The 15047-nt window shown below is 44.3% G+C and overlaps 1 protein-coding gene across 1 annotated transcript in view; it reads right to left on the bottom strand.

Annotated features, from left to right (window-relative positions):
* The window catches only part of CTSO (cathepsin O), a 108415-nt gene that overhangs the window by 17022 nt on the left and 76346 nt on the right, over positions 1-15047 (bottom strand). Inside the window, exons 3-5 of the mRNA XM_019521058.1 lie at positions 14989-15046; positions 8467-8575; positions 2407-2540 (exon numbers count right to left, since the gene is read on the bottom strand). Coding sequence (XP_019376603.1) covers positions 2407-2540; positions 8467-8575; positions 14989-15046 — 301 coding nt within the window. The remainder of the gene's footprint in view (positions 1-2406; positions 2541-8466; positions 8576-14988; position 15047) is intronic.

Consider the following 15047-nt stretch of genomic DNA (forward strand, 5'->3'; position numbering starts at 1 on the left):
GCAGGGGGACATGGGACATAGGGCCAATTATGTTATGCATAGCAGAGCCAAAGAAGAGCCAATATTCCTGAGCCATATTCTCTGCTATGTTCAAGTTACACTAGGATGCAGTACACAGGGGAAGACAACAAGCGTTCTGTTTCTGGCCTTGGATGCTTGTTAGAGATGCCCAGAGAGTTCTTCAGCTGGATATTATTCCCTAGGGCAGTGAGGGGCATGCCACAAATTAGCCCTGTACCTCCCCTGAATACCACTCTGATCCCCTGCTTCCACCTGAGTTGCTCCTCTGTTTTCTGCTCCTTGCTCTGTGCTCCCTGCCTGATCTCCTCTGCTTTCTGCTTCCTGCCCTATCTACTGCCATGCTGTCTGTCACCTCCCTGATCTGCTGCATTTTATTTGTAGCACTATTGCTGAAGGTTGGCCACCCTTGCCCTAAAGGCTACAGACAGAAATTACACACAAACCAGTATACGTGATTGGAAACTGGTTCAAATCTGTAACAAAACAGAAGTTCAGTGCACATAAGCTACTTTCAAAATCACTGAAACCAGTTTAAAATAAACCTGGATGGATGCAGTATCAGACTTAACTGATTGAGGTTAAATAGGTTTATTGAACTTCTGCCCAGATCCCCTCCAGATTCAAGTTAACTCACAGTCCCCTGGTATTCCAGGATGCTTTGCACCTCCCCTGCAACTCCCCCCCACCCCTTGCAAGTGGGTGGGCTAGCCTTGGCCCATGCTGTCTGCTCCAAAAGGCATGTTCTAGCACCCACCAGCTTCCGCCCTGGGCCACTTCAGGTATGTGGCTGCATTTCCAGAATTGAAAATGAATGTCTGTCTGTTCACTTGCTTATTGGTTCAATCTACACAGCTTAGACCAGGGCAGGCAATTATTTCGGGCGGAGGGCTACTTACTGAGTTTTGGTAAGCCATTGAGGCACGACAGACAGGGGCAGATAAATATTAATTTTCTAAATTTTTTAGGGGCCCCGCGGGCTGGATAGAATAGCCTGGCAGGCCGCATCCGGCCCATGGGCCACATTTTGCCCAGCCCTGGCTTAGATTAAGCTTTGCAGACTGAACTGATTAAGCCTTGGGCTTTTCGACTATCTGTACTAAACCAAAGAATGCGATCATATGGCAATAAGATAGAGGCAGCTGCACTCTGGCAACTCTTCTGCTCTGCCATCAATATGTCACTCCCTAATCCCGAAACATTATAGTGGGATCTCTAAAAAGTAGATGCTGAATTTGGGTCTTCAGCCACAAGAAACAGCACCTTGCTGAGAGAATCTGCAGGAAAGTCTCCACGAGCAGCCTTTGCTTCCTTTTCATGCCATTTAGACAATGCAAATAAATTACAATATACCTCTCCTACAGCCTTTGGAAAAATGCAAAATACTTGCGTATTTAAATTTAAGGATGTAAATAGTTTTAGTAAAGACCTGAGGTTTAAAAATGGGACATGTATATGTTATATATATGATGACAAATCTTGAAGATGTTTTAACTGGCCATTATATAGGTAATACAGAATTTTACAGAATTTTAGTGTACACAGATAAAATTACTTTCCTTATATGACTATGAGTTAAAATTAGCACTCATGGAATATTCAGGTTATATAAGGTAACTGATTTCGATCATACATTTAACAGGAATGTCTGTTGCCTATACGCTAATAAAATTAGAACCCTATTATATATTCTAGAATCTCTGTTTTTCTCTAACATCTAGCTATTTGAGTTCTGTCAAATTAATACTTAATGATTATATATAGACTTATTGTATTATCTCTATTTTTTTCCAGATGTACTAATGAAAAGTGTGTTTTTTATTTTAGAAGGAAGGCATTCTTAGGGCGATATCTTTTCCTGGACCAAATATGTAAGTGGGATAAAGTTAGACAAGCTTTTGAATGCAAGACATTCTTCCTCAGTTTTGTTTTTATTTTGGAAGACTTTGCTGTTGTATCTCAGCCACTGTTGGAAAATAACAGTTCCTGGCTAAGTAAAATGCAAAGTTCATAATAAAACGGATCAGAAATTCCACTCCAAACTGAAACAGGAGTCAACATACCAGTTAGGATGGAACAGAAAGTTCTCAACATTTTGGATTTAGAAATATCTACATGTTTTGTTCTGATATTTTTGATTAAATTAAAATGAATCAAACTGTTGCTCTAGGGGGTCTGCAGACTATGCCTAAGGGGTCCACAAAAAGTGACTATGATCAATCATAACTATGTGAACACCCACACTTGCAATCGGAGGGTTCTGCACCTCCATTCAAAAATGTTTAGAGGTCCGCAAATGAAAAAAGGTTGAAAACCATTGCTCTATAGCGTGCATAAAATACTGAATAAACAAGCCAAGGAAGGAAGTAATGAAAATCCAGAGCATACCGTGTTTTGATTTTTCACTTCTGTGACAACATTCTCGTCCCTCCAGTCAAACTTTTTTGGTAAAGGTGTCTCCTTTCTATTCGGCACTTCTGTGTATTTGGGAAGTTTGTCTGGTCTGCTCCTTAAGTAAATAGCTAAACATAAACATATATATGAACACCTAAAAATTCTGTTATTATTGTTGTTATTGCTGTTATTTTAAACAGTTTATAAATACTTATTAAAAAGCCAGAAAATTGAGGGCTAAGTATGATCAGGACTTATGATTATGAAAAAAGTCTATTATACAGAATTTTAAATCATTTTTTGAATCTTTAAATAAAATTCATACAATCCACAACAACCACTCTATTTTAGAACTATTTTAAAATATTCTGTATTGGTAACAAAAAGGAATGTTTGAGTTTGACTTTGAGTGTGGGCTTCTTTATTCTGGTTCTTATCAGAACTAATTCAAAAACACATAAAAATGTTTCACGACATGTCATTGTTTAAATTTTTTCACAAAATACCACGTTTTATTTGGGTAGACTAGATCACAGCCAATTTTAATTTCTCCTTTTATTTTGTCACTAAAAAACGGAAATCATGGAATAAAGAAAAAGAAGAGTCTGAAATATTTTAAACAGGGCAGACCCTACAGTGAGAGACTGCGGGACCTGAACCTATTCAGCCTCAACAAGAGAAGGCTGAGGGGGGACCTGGTGACCGTCTATAGACTCACTAGGGGGGACCAGAAGGGTTTGGGGGAGACGCTGTTTCCCCTAGCGCCCGCTGGCATAACAAGGAGTAATGGGCACAAGTTAATGGAGAGGAGGTATAGATTGGACATCCGCAAGAACTGCTTCACAGTTAGGGTGGCTAGGAGCTGGAACCAACTTCCAAGGGAAGTGGTGCTGGCCCCTACCCTGGGGGTCTTTAAGAAGAGGCTGGATGCCTACCTGGCTGAACTCATTTGAGTCCTGTTTCTTGTTTTGGGGTTTCTGTTGTTCTCCCGCCCTGGCGGGGGGTCGGGCTAGATGATCTACTAGGTCCCTTCCGACCCTTAATCTATGAAACTATGAATCCAAACGTGACTTTTAATGAAAAATGAGAAAAAGGAAATGTAATTAAGATGTTTGTTGTCCATTGTTTTTTTTGGCGTGTGTGTGTGTGTTGAGGGGGGGCGTGGGGTGGTATTATAAGCTCTAAGACCAGTTCTGGAGCTACAAGTTTGTTTTAGGAGATCGGTGTATGGTAAAACCAGGAAGATTCTGGCAGTAACAAGAAGAGCTGGGTGATACGGCTGCGAGAAACAGCACTGTTCCATTTTGACTTCCGTTTCAATGGGACAGTGTTTTGTTTTGAGTTTTGTTTAATGTTGAAACTGCTGTTCCATTTTGTTTCGTTGAAACTGTTTTGTCAAAACTGTTTCACCGAAACTGTTTCTCGAGGAAGGGCTTGAGGACCACCAAGATCTGGGGAAATGATATCCCACTCAGCTCTGTTAAGGGGGCCGCTGATCCAATTTCCCTGAGCAAGACCATTTCATGGATGGCCTTCTGTTGCTCCACCAGCCTCTCGAGCATCAGGTATGTGTAGTTCCACTGATTTTGTGCTGTGGGATAGTTTCATAGTTTCTAGGGTCGGAAGGGACCTGAGAAGATCATCTAGTCCTACCCCCTGCCATGGCAGGAAAGAGTACTGGGATCAAACGACCCCAGCAAGGTGTTCATCTAACCGATGTTCAGCTCTGCTTGTTTGTCCTGCAGCATCTTGCCCCCCTTGATGCTCCAGGGACATGCCACCTTCCTGCATTTGGAAATGAGCTTGCTGGTGGTGCTGGTGCCATCACTAGCAGCCCTGTCCCCCTCCAAGGCGTCTCTGACAATGAGGTGGAATTTGCATACCACACAGTAGATGCCAACAAAGTTGGCATTAGGGATCACATTGACCATATTGGCCCCATTGTCAGTGACTATGAACCCATGGGTAAGCTATCTGTGCCCAATGAGCCACCTCTACACCAAATGGTTCATGGCCCCCATGATCTCTGTTGCTGTGTGGGAATCATTCAGCACCTCAGCTTGAAGGAGATGAAGGTGTGATCTCCACCCTAACTTCTCCAGAAGTCTAAGGTGACGTGTAAGGCCACCTGCGGACCTGCCCTGTGCAGCTCCTCCCTCAAGTTCTCCCTGCATGCCTCATACACGGAAGGCACCACCGTCCTGCTGAAGGTGGTTCATTCGGGCACTTGGTAGGATGTGGCCATGAGCACCATAAGCCACCTGAACCCTGGCCACTCAGGAGAACGGCTGGCCATCCACAGCAAGCATCTCCCCAGTGCTCTGGGTGATCTCACTTGTCCTTGCAATGCACCCCCCTTTCTATCTGCACCCCCCCTGTCACCCTTTTCCCCCACTGTTCCAGGGTAGCCTGCCTCTGCTTTGGGGGGACAGGGGCTTTGGAGCGAGAGGAAGACGTCCCTTTGGGCATGCTCCCACAGGTGCCAGGCTGAGAAGGAGCAAGCGCAAGGGGCTGGTGCCTGCGGACATGCATCAGCATTCCCATGGTGCTCATGTGTTTTGTTCTTTTATCCCAGCTGGTTTTAGCTCAGCAGTGCAGGCTGGTAGCATATGTGGAATCATCTGCCAGCTCAAAATGATCCCAGACACACTACCTGCTTGTGTTTGGGGTATGGGTGCATGTGTGGATGCTGCACTTTCCCTCCCCTCAGCAGGCAGAGGCACAACAACAGGAACAGACTCAGCTGAGCTGCTTGCCTCCATAACCTCTACCTCAGCCTCTTCTGAAGTGTCTTCTAGGGAAGACCTGGCTCTAGGGGAAACTTGAGGGGTGTGGAGCACAAACTCAGATGATTTCCCCTCCTTCCCCAGAATTTCCCTTGCTAGGGCACTCAGATCCAGCTCCAGCTCTTCCTCTGGCACTGGAAGGCTCAGCATGGGAAGTGAAATGGGGGTGGAGGAGACTGTCATGCTGGTGCTGCTGCTTGTTGTCATGGTGGTGGTGGTGGTTATGGCTGGTGCTCTTGGAGGGGATGCAGTCTCGGGCACAGGCAGTGGTACTGGAACTGCTCCCCTCTCCTTTCTGCTTGTGGAAGCCTCATCACTGCTAGTTGTAGGGAAGAGGCTGCATCTCAGTTTTGAGGGGAACTTTATACACCTCTCTCTACCCCCTCTTCTGCCCCTCCATGAAGGCTTGCCAGATGCCTTTCCACCACGCTTCATGGTGTGTTTCATAGTGCCTTGCTTTTATACAAACATATAAATGTATCTGCGTTCCTATATAAATTCCCTAAGGTGTATTCTCTATGCCACAAGATATAACTGTATAGAAATAAAATATAAATGTATCTCCCTTCTTATATAAATTAAATTCTATAGTGTAACATCCAATATAATTATACAATTGAAAAGAATAAATCAATGAACATAATAATAAAATAAAGGTGTCTAGAAGAAAGGAAAAAAGTATTCTGAAATCCCTCTTGTTAGGCTAGGCTTGCAAGTAGGAAATCATTCAGATCAATGCTAGTAGTAGCCTTCATTGTCTAATGCGCCTGAGCTGCTGGAAGAGAGCTCAGTAATTGTCAGACACCAAGGCAGAAAACAGGCCGGTTCAAACAATGCTTCCTTTTATGCTGTTTTTCCATCCCTCCCCAAGAGCACTGGGATTAGAAGGGACCTCACGAAAGGATGACAGTCTCTGGCCAGCTACACAGTCAATACGAGAGCACCCCTTCACCCCTCTTCCCCCTCCCTCTCCTTACTTTCTGTTTCCCAGCAGGTACAAGTCCAGCTTCAGCTTCGAAACTCAAAACATTTCGACTGCCCTCGTTTTGTTTCAAGGTTGTTTCAAAGCCTTTCATTTCATTTTGATTTTGCTGTTTTGAGCTTGAAACAAGTCGAAACATCGTCAAAATGAAACAGCCAGCGAAATTTCGTACAGCCCTACTGGGTGGTATTTTTATTGGTCGTTGTTGTGTACTGTAAAAATCAGATCTGTCCAACTTCTGAGTGGCCACGAACTTTGTTGGCTCTTCCCTCCTCCCCCACCCCTCCATGGTGGCAGCAAAAAGTAGAAACTGGAGAAAGGAGTGAGAGCCCAGAGACCATGGTGGCTTTGGTGGGGAAGTAGTGACAGCAGCAGGACTAGGCAATGGAGGGAAGCAGCAGTGGCCAGGGAGACCAGTATCTGGACCTGTGGGGATAAATGTAGAGTTGGAGGCAGCAAAGGTGGTAGGAGCCATTTATGGGCTGTCAGCTGGACAGCCCTACTCTAAATCATTAGGAAACTGGCAGGTAACATCAGGACAGTTTAAAATGTAGGGGTGGGGGAGTAATCCAATGCCATTAATATTACTCTCTGAACTAAAAAATCTATTAAGATTATCCATATATCTTCTTGAAATGTAAAGGGGATGAAGTATGATCAGATAACAATAAAACTGTCAATTGTGGTGGGACTTGGGTAAATTTAAGTGAAAACAATCTGGAAGCAAAATATTAGACCGAATTACAGTTTGGCTTACATTAATCATGGGTTATAAAACCAGTGATGATTTGGTCTGCCTAGAATGCAACAGCGTAAGTAGTTGAGTAGAAAAGAATAATTCTAACTTGTGGGAGAAGCATAACTGATAAGGGTTGAAGCCCTGGGCAGCATTGGGCTGCATGCTAGTAGCCTGCTTTCCTAGTTAGCTTCACACCCCTAAACTTGTGGGAGACATCACTGTTGTCCAGAGAGGTGTCAGGGGATTAACACAGCAACTGCCAGGTGTTAGGACTCTCTCACACCGACAACTGCAGTTGCCACAGTTGCTCCAATGTGACCAAGGCAGGGGCTGCAGTAGGGGAGGTATTAACTGTCTGGTTGCTGGCCATGCTGACACCTCCCCCTTCAGTACCGGCATCTCTCATAGGAGACTTAAGGCTGATTAGGAAACTGGGGCTAACAGGATGCGACCCCTTCAATAACTGATGTTGTAATTTGAAGATACTCCTTTACTTGGAAGACTACAGAGGTTGGGGGTTAGGAGACAGTCCCTCAAGTCAGTTAATTAAAGATTAAAGAACTGCAGAAGCTTGTTTACTACTCTACAAATAAAACTTGATTTTTAGTTCTTCTAATTAACATGTGCCTGTCTATTGAACCCTGTGCTCAGTATAACCCCACAAGTTTCCAGACGTCCCACTGGATCCAAGCAATTCCTGCTCCCCACTACACCCAGCCCTGCCCCCCCGCCTCTTCCCCAGGTGTCACTGTTTACTATGGAAATTGGTAAATTTGGCAGAATAGAAGGGGGCCTCTGTTCTAGGACCCCCTTTATGTCAGCACCTTGGGCTTGTGTTCCACTCAGCTGCCACTAATATCCTACTGCTTAAAGACAAGAGAAGAGTTTGTGATAGGATGTGGTGAGAAGTCACTGGAAGTGAGCTGCCAAATTTACAGTTTTCAGGTAATGTCATAGTATATATTATATCTGTGAGAAATGCAAGACCTCAGAAACATGGAAACTTGAAAGACTGTTGTACTGAGGTGCATCAGAAGCTATGCACACACTGAATATCCAACAAGATCGGTACATTAAACAAAATTGGTATATTAGCATCATAAGTGTTATGTGTATCTTTGGGTGCCTGGAAACAATAGGGGTTTATGTAAAATTGCAGATTCCTTGGTAGACAAACAAGTCTGAGAGTATTGCCTTCTCAGAAATTGTATACAGCTCTTTTGTTCGGGTTTAAAATGGCTGGGAAAAAAAATAGATGAGAGAATTTAAAGGGAGCCTGATCTGAGTCTGGGAGAGAGAGATCTGGGGACACAAAGAATAAACATCTGATGTACTTGTGTCTGCACCTACCAAGGTAACACACCGTTCATGGGTAATACATGGTAAGACACCTGGCAAGTAGAATGAATTATTACCAAACATAGGCAGCTGTTTGATAATAACATAGTAACTTTTAACCATGACAGAAAGGAGCATGTGCATGCAGCAGCTGCAGAATCACAGAGCAAAGTAATAGGAAGAAGACTGGCATGACTCAAATTCTGTACCTTTAAACTCTTCAGGGAACAAATGAGAAAATTGATTGAATCCATAGAAAGCAGTGGTGTTGTCATTTGATGATAATGAATTCAAGTGGGTAAATCGTTTAACACTTTCCTGAAAAAGAAAAGAAAAATACAAGTTACTAGTTTCTATTTATTGAAATGATGCATCCATCTTTTGCTGCAGCTTGTAAAATTTGCTCTATCTTGATTTTTATTATGGCTTCTTTTGTCATCTTGGAGTCCCTTCATGTTTATTTAACTCTCTAGAATACAGTACACACTTTCTTCTATTGATTTGGTATGTACCAAAGAGAGAGCCAGACGCAACCCGACATCGTCATCACTGACGAAGAGGCCAAGAAGGTTGTGATCGTGGACATCACCATCCCCTTCGAGAAATGGCGCCAAGCCTTCACCAACATTCAGGCTCGCAAACGGGAGAAGTACGCCCCACTGGCCGATACCCTGAGGGGCCGCAGCTACGATGTGACGGTCGATGCGCTCATTGTGGGAACGCTCAGAGCCTGGGCCCCCAGCAACGAGAGCGTCCTGTGTACCTGCTGCGTCTCCCACCGCTACGCCAAGCTGATGCGCTGCCTCATGGTGTCCAACACCATCCATTGGTCCCGCGATATCTATGTGGAACACATTACGGGCCAGCTCCAGTACTCTGACCCCACCAGATGAGCCGCCGCTGGACCAGACCCGGAGGGGACCGAATGAAGTGCCCCCCCTTCACTTCACTCCAAGAGGATTCTTCGACCATGGATGACCCCGGTCCACCCGAAGAGGATCCTCGTGATGAGACTCTATATGGACTGAGGCACTTCCTTCGAACCACTCCCTCCACCATTGCGGACCATTGTAACGGGTTTGTGTGTATCTATCTCCTTTCTCTCTCAGCATCGCGAACCCCCTCCCTCCCCTTCCCCCCATCCCTCACCCCCAGGCTTAGTTGGCCAACATTGTATCTCCTGTACCCTAGTTGTGTTCCCCTCTTCACCCCCATCCCTCTATTGTTAGTCCCTCGCTCAGGCGATTTGTATTTCCCTATCAGCTTTGTCATCTTTTTTCTGGATTCCCAATCCTAAACATTTACTAATAAAAGTCAATCTGTTCGTTCTCTTTTCCCCCACCCCTTGCTAGCCTAGATACTAGAGTCTGTGTTGACCCTTAAGTGGGAAAACTTTTGATTTCCCACACCATTGTCAGGTAGACTTTTCAATCCTGATTATCTCCTTTTGTGGTTTATTGTTAGTTGAACTTTAAAGTAAACTCAGTGATGTAAAAGACACCACTATCAATACAATCCTGGGTCTGAAGAGTTTTTCAGCTAGAAAACAAACAGCAGCAATACAGTTGGAGAACCAGTGGAAAGGCTCATGTTAAATAACTTTTTCAAACTAGCATTTTTCTTTATGTTTTTATTGTGAACTTGCACAAGAAATAGGTCTTTAGAAAAATGGTTATTTCTTAAAGTAAAAATAATAGTTTTATTCTTGGAAGCAAGACTAATAATACATTTTTGGAGTACCTGCAGTAGAACATTCAGTGTGAATAGATTTAAGAATACCCCAGGATTGAACTAGAGCAACACACGAAGCTGTTTTGGTATGGGAAGAAGTAGTGAATGTATTTGTATGGAACTCTGTGTAAAAGCAGGACAAACTGTGTCCTCTGTAGGGGCAGGTGAACCTTCATAAAGACACAACGATAGAGAACTGCCAGCAGGTAGTTACTTAGTTAGATCAAGGTTCCTCAGCTCTGGCTCTCAAAGTTCCTGGTGGTCTTTGGAATTGCATGCTTTGAGGTTAAACAGTGCATAGAGGATGTTATGGGACATGGCTCACGAAGGAGGAAGTAGTCTGAAAATTGAAACAGAACAGCTTTATCTGATGATAAATGTTATCTCTAGGACATGCTCTCTACAACTTGCAAGCTTCCAGACTGCTGACTCAATTCATTATCTGAAAGAATATCAAATTGTTTTGACATATGTTTTCTATTTTTAAAGTTAATCTAACATTCAGATAACTGACACAAGTTGAAACAGCTTAGAAGTCAAAATGAGCAATATTTTGTAAATGTATTCAAATAATATTAAGCAGTGATTTTGCACCATAAAATATTAGGAAAAGTACTTATGCTGACTGATCCAGTGATTATTGCTCAACTCTATATGATATTTCAAAATTGTTTTAAAAGGCTGTGGACCACCTATGCCATTAAATAAGTGCAAGTGAAATGTAATTTTTATACATTTATATCCTCCATCCTAAAACCAGCATGCCTTTCTTGCCTGTGCCCAGCTGTCCATGGCTCTAACTGTTATGGATATTTTACAAAGAATTAAGGACCAGTTTTTAATAGTAATTAGGTGCTTAAATACTTCTAAAATTATGGGCCTACGTTATCCAGATACATGAAATATTTAAAAGCATCTCCTTAAACCAGCAGTTCCCAAACTCTAACAGATTGCACACCATCAGTTTAAAATGATACAACGTTAGGTACCACCACCAAATTTTTGTCATATAAAGTAATTATAATAAATCTATTAACACGTACCACTGACAGGCTGTCTGCATATCACTCGTGATATGTGCATTACAGATTGGGAACTGTTGCCTTAAACTATACAATTTAGTAACACATTATGATTTGTTTTCAACTGGTTTTAGACTTAGAAGTTTTAGGATTGAACATTAGAAAGTTGAAATTCTGTCTCCATAGCATGGCTTTCCATAAGAACAAGAATTCTTCTTGCTGCTGCTTACCAGTGCAAAGCAAACAAAAACATCTCGTAATGACTGCTTCTTTGTTCCCATACCACAAACCTGGTTCAAAGAGCTACCTGAACTGGGGTGCTCTTGGTATAGAACAGATAGGGCCAAGACGGCCTTTGTCTTTGGACCAGTGGGGTCTAAATTCCAAAGCAGCCCACATCTCTTCATGTTCAAGTTGTGCTGGAAAATCCAACTTGTAGCCACAGTTTAAGGAAGGTGGGGTGTAATAAGGGCTGCTGTTAGGGGGCATGTGATGCTTCTGTTGCAATGCTGTTTAATTTCCCTCCCTGCTTAGTTGTCTTCATGTTTTTCCCTGATTGCTGATTTGTTTGTTTGGTGTTAAACACTAGTTTTGTAAGGTACCTTGGAATGAAAAGTATTTGAGTAAACATATAACATTTTTAGCATTACTAAAGAAATAATAGCACTGTTATCTGAACACAGCAGAACTCTGAGTCAGGAATGTCAAGACAATGAGATGGGATCAGAGTATTCAACTGCATACAACCCATTCCCACAGCCTTACAAGATAAGTCTGCTCTACCTCAAAACTGCAAGAGACTATACAAGCCACTGTAACACCACCATCTCCTATAGACAGCAGGGTCAAGTTATTGCTGGGTAAAATCTGTTTTTTTTTTAAATTCAAGGCTGACACCTTGTGCTAGAAATGAAAAGTACAATTCAAAGTTAAGGTTCAGTGGTTCAGGAAAATCATGGCTATATATGCCTACCCCCTTATGTTCAGAACTTAGTTAAGAAAGGACTTTTGATTCTGTAAAATGTCAATAGAATTACGATGTAAAATCTGACTAGCATTATGCTGAATGAGGCCCCAAGAATACAGTGTTCTTAACTAAACATCCTTTTTTTTCTGAACTGCTCTCTCATGCCTATTGCAAGGCTAAAATCCAACTGAAAACCCATTTGTTCATAGGGATCTTGAGGGAGAAAATAGGGTGGACATAGCATAATGGCTTTGATTCTCCACAGCTGGTTATACCATTCAATCAATTTACATTCACAGATAAGCTGATTCTGATCTGCTGACACTTTATACTGCATGACTACACAAGGTACAAATCAGTGATGATGGGGAGAAAGAGAAATTTTAAAGAAAACAAAACTTCCATTTATTCTTCTATATCAGAAAAAAACCCTTTCTATGTCCCCAAGCTAGATTCTACTCCATTTCACCATGGATCATGTTAGTCCTTTCTCCTCTGCCATCTACACCCCACACTGCCTTATGCTTCCTTCCTTCCACCTCTGCAATCTAAGGTATGCAGATGCTCATAATAGGAGGAGTAAAGAAGGCCTATTTTATGAAAGGCAAGGGTTGACCCTCAACACCGGGACATGTGAAAGAGTGTTTCAGCACAGGGATAAGACAGAGCAAGTTTGGGGAATCAGACTAGGGAAAATGGCAAAACTGTTGAGTAGAGCTGATGAAGTGCAGTTTCTGCATGTCCAACACCACCTTGCAGTCTTGGCAGTGAGTAGTGAAAGGTAGTTAGATGTATTAGCTTGAAGTCAGTCAGAAGGCAGGATACCTATGCAGCAACTTCATTCCCCCTTCCTGGAGACATCTACTTGCACCTTTATAAACTAAGATACATTAAGGGTCCTGCCACACATTCAAATTAAGGCTGGATAGAAACCAACTATAAAGTTATTATACATTTTCAAGCAATAGCTTTGTAGCCAGCTAGCTCTTTTTATAGCTGGATGGACATTCTTATGCAAATTACTTTGCATGCTCGGCCTGCCTACATTAACTGCATAATTAACCAGTCAATTGTATAATATATGTAATGTGTAGGAGGGGCCACAGAGCATAAGCTTTCCTGCACCGGATTCCACTTCATCAGCTGTAAAATGGGGGAATGACAGGCAGGGAGGCTGAGGGGCAAAGCAAGGACAGGTGGGTAAGATACAGGGGAAGCATGATGTAAGTAAGAGAAGTGATCAGTGCTGGAGTCATGTTGCAGCCATGGTGATCCAGAAATTTGTGCCAGAGGCATGGGTTGTCAGTGGGTGATATCTTTTCCTGGGCCAACTGGGTTAAACTTTGGACCCTGCCATACATTCAGATTAAAGCTGGAGAGAAGCCACTATTAGAGCTGTTCCACATTTTGAAGCACTAACTTCCTAGTCGGCTGGCTTTTTGATAGCTGGCTCCTCATTTTTTAATCATGTGATCATAACTTTGCACCAGAGGCCAGTCTAAATTTTATTGCGTGATTAACCAGTCAGTTGCAGGATTACTACTTTGCACCCAGGGCTGGTTTTGCTTTGGGCCTTGTTACACAGTAAATCTGGGTGGCTCCTAGAGCTCTTAACCCCTGGATTATTTGCATATTAACACCTTAAAGTGCTTTTAAGCACCCCTTATGCAACTGAAAGATATACCACTCCAAAGCAGGATAATCTCCCATCTGTACTCCCTAGCTCCTGTTCAATTAAGGTATAGCCATTCTCTACTATGTGCTACCCATATTGAAGTCCTCCAGTATCCCAAATCTCCCACACCCTCACCAGCAAAGCAGGGATAGAAGCCTGTCCTGGCTCACCAGCCCTCTAGGAGCAACTCCCAGAGACAGCTCCTGCTCTCCAGGCCTCTGGCAGCAAGTCACAGCTGGGGGTGGGGAGTGCGGTAGAGAAGATTTCTACACTAAGGACGTACCTATACATGAGCAGCAAGGGCTGTAACTACAGCATGCCACAGCAGCCTCAGTTAATCAAGTCTGCTGGAGTGTGGTAGTTCCTGCACTCCAGTTCTCCTGTATAAAAATGGAGCGCTTTAACTAAAGCTCATCAGCCAAGCTTTAGTTTAGGGTGGTTTTTCTTTTTGCAAAAATCTAGTTGGTCTAAGAAAATATATCACTGCTACCATGAGTCCCGATTACTTTTTACAATGCCCCCGCTGCCACTTTGAAGCGTGGGGAGGCTCATAAACAAGACGCTCGGGACACTGTCATTAGACAAGTTGCTTTAATTAAAGCCCCTACCCCAACTCCTGGAGCACATGTATAAACTCCCTAAGGGTGCGACTCCTCCAAACCCCAAGCTAGCACTGACACCCATCAGCATTTGTGCGGCTCACCACCAAACGTATGCCAAGGCCCTAAGCAAAGGGTGCAATTCATCTACATTAGGGCTGGAAGGGACCTTGCAAGATCATCAGGTCCAGCACTGGTGACACACAGGAGGTGCATGGGGGTGCCCCGCTTAGGCGATGGGCAGAGGGGAGGCAGGCAGGAGCACCAGTGCCCCCCCACCAGCGGCCGGGGAGTGGGAGTGCCAGATGTGGCGCTACTGCGGCCGCAGTATGTTTTGCTGCAGGGGGACCCCTCTGCCTGGTTGGTGTGAGTGGCCGTGGGGACTCCCCCTCCCCCGGTGGCCGACTGGTTGCTGGGAACGAATGTGCCCCCCCCCCCCAGGGGGGCCCCGTTGCCCATGGGGTCCAGCCCCCAAAGTGAAGTGCCTGATGGATGGCAGAGGCCTTACCCAAGCTTTGAAAGGGCGGGTCCAACCCAACCCCGAAGGTGGCCCAATAAAAGATACCACCCCCTCCCGCAGAGGTGGCCAACAGCGCAGCACCCCCACATCTGCCCGCAGCGCCCGCTCCTCCCCGCAGAGAGCCCGGGGGAAGCCCCGGCCATTGGGACGTGCCCCGGGGTCCCCCCTCTGCCCGCTGGTGCCCGGGCCGGGGGGGCACGGGGGAGCCGGTACCTACCCACAGCGCCGCGTCCGCGCTGTACCGCCCGCCGCCCCGCGGCGCCCGCGTGCGGTTGC

The sequence above is a fragment of the Gavialis gangeticus genome, unplaced genomic scaffold (genome assembly GCF_001723915.1).
Source record: "Gavialis gangeticus isolate Ggan-Ray unplaced genomic scaffold, GavGan_comp1, whole genome shotgun sequence".
Taxonomy (NCBI): Eukaryota; Metazoa; Chordata; order Crocodylia; family Gavialidae; genus Gavialis; species Gavialis gangeticus.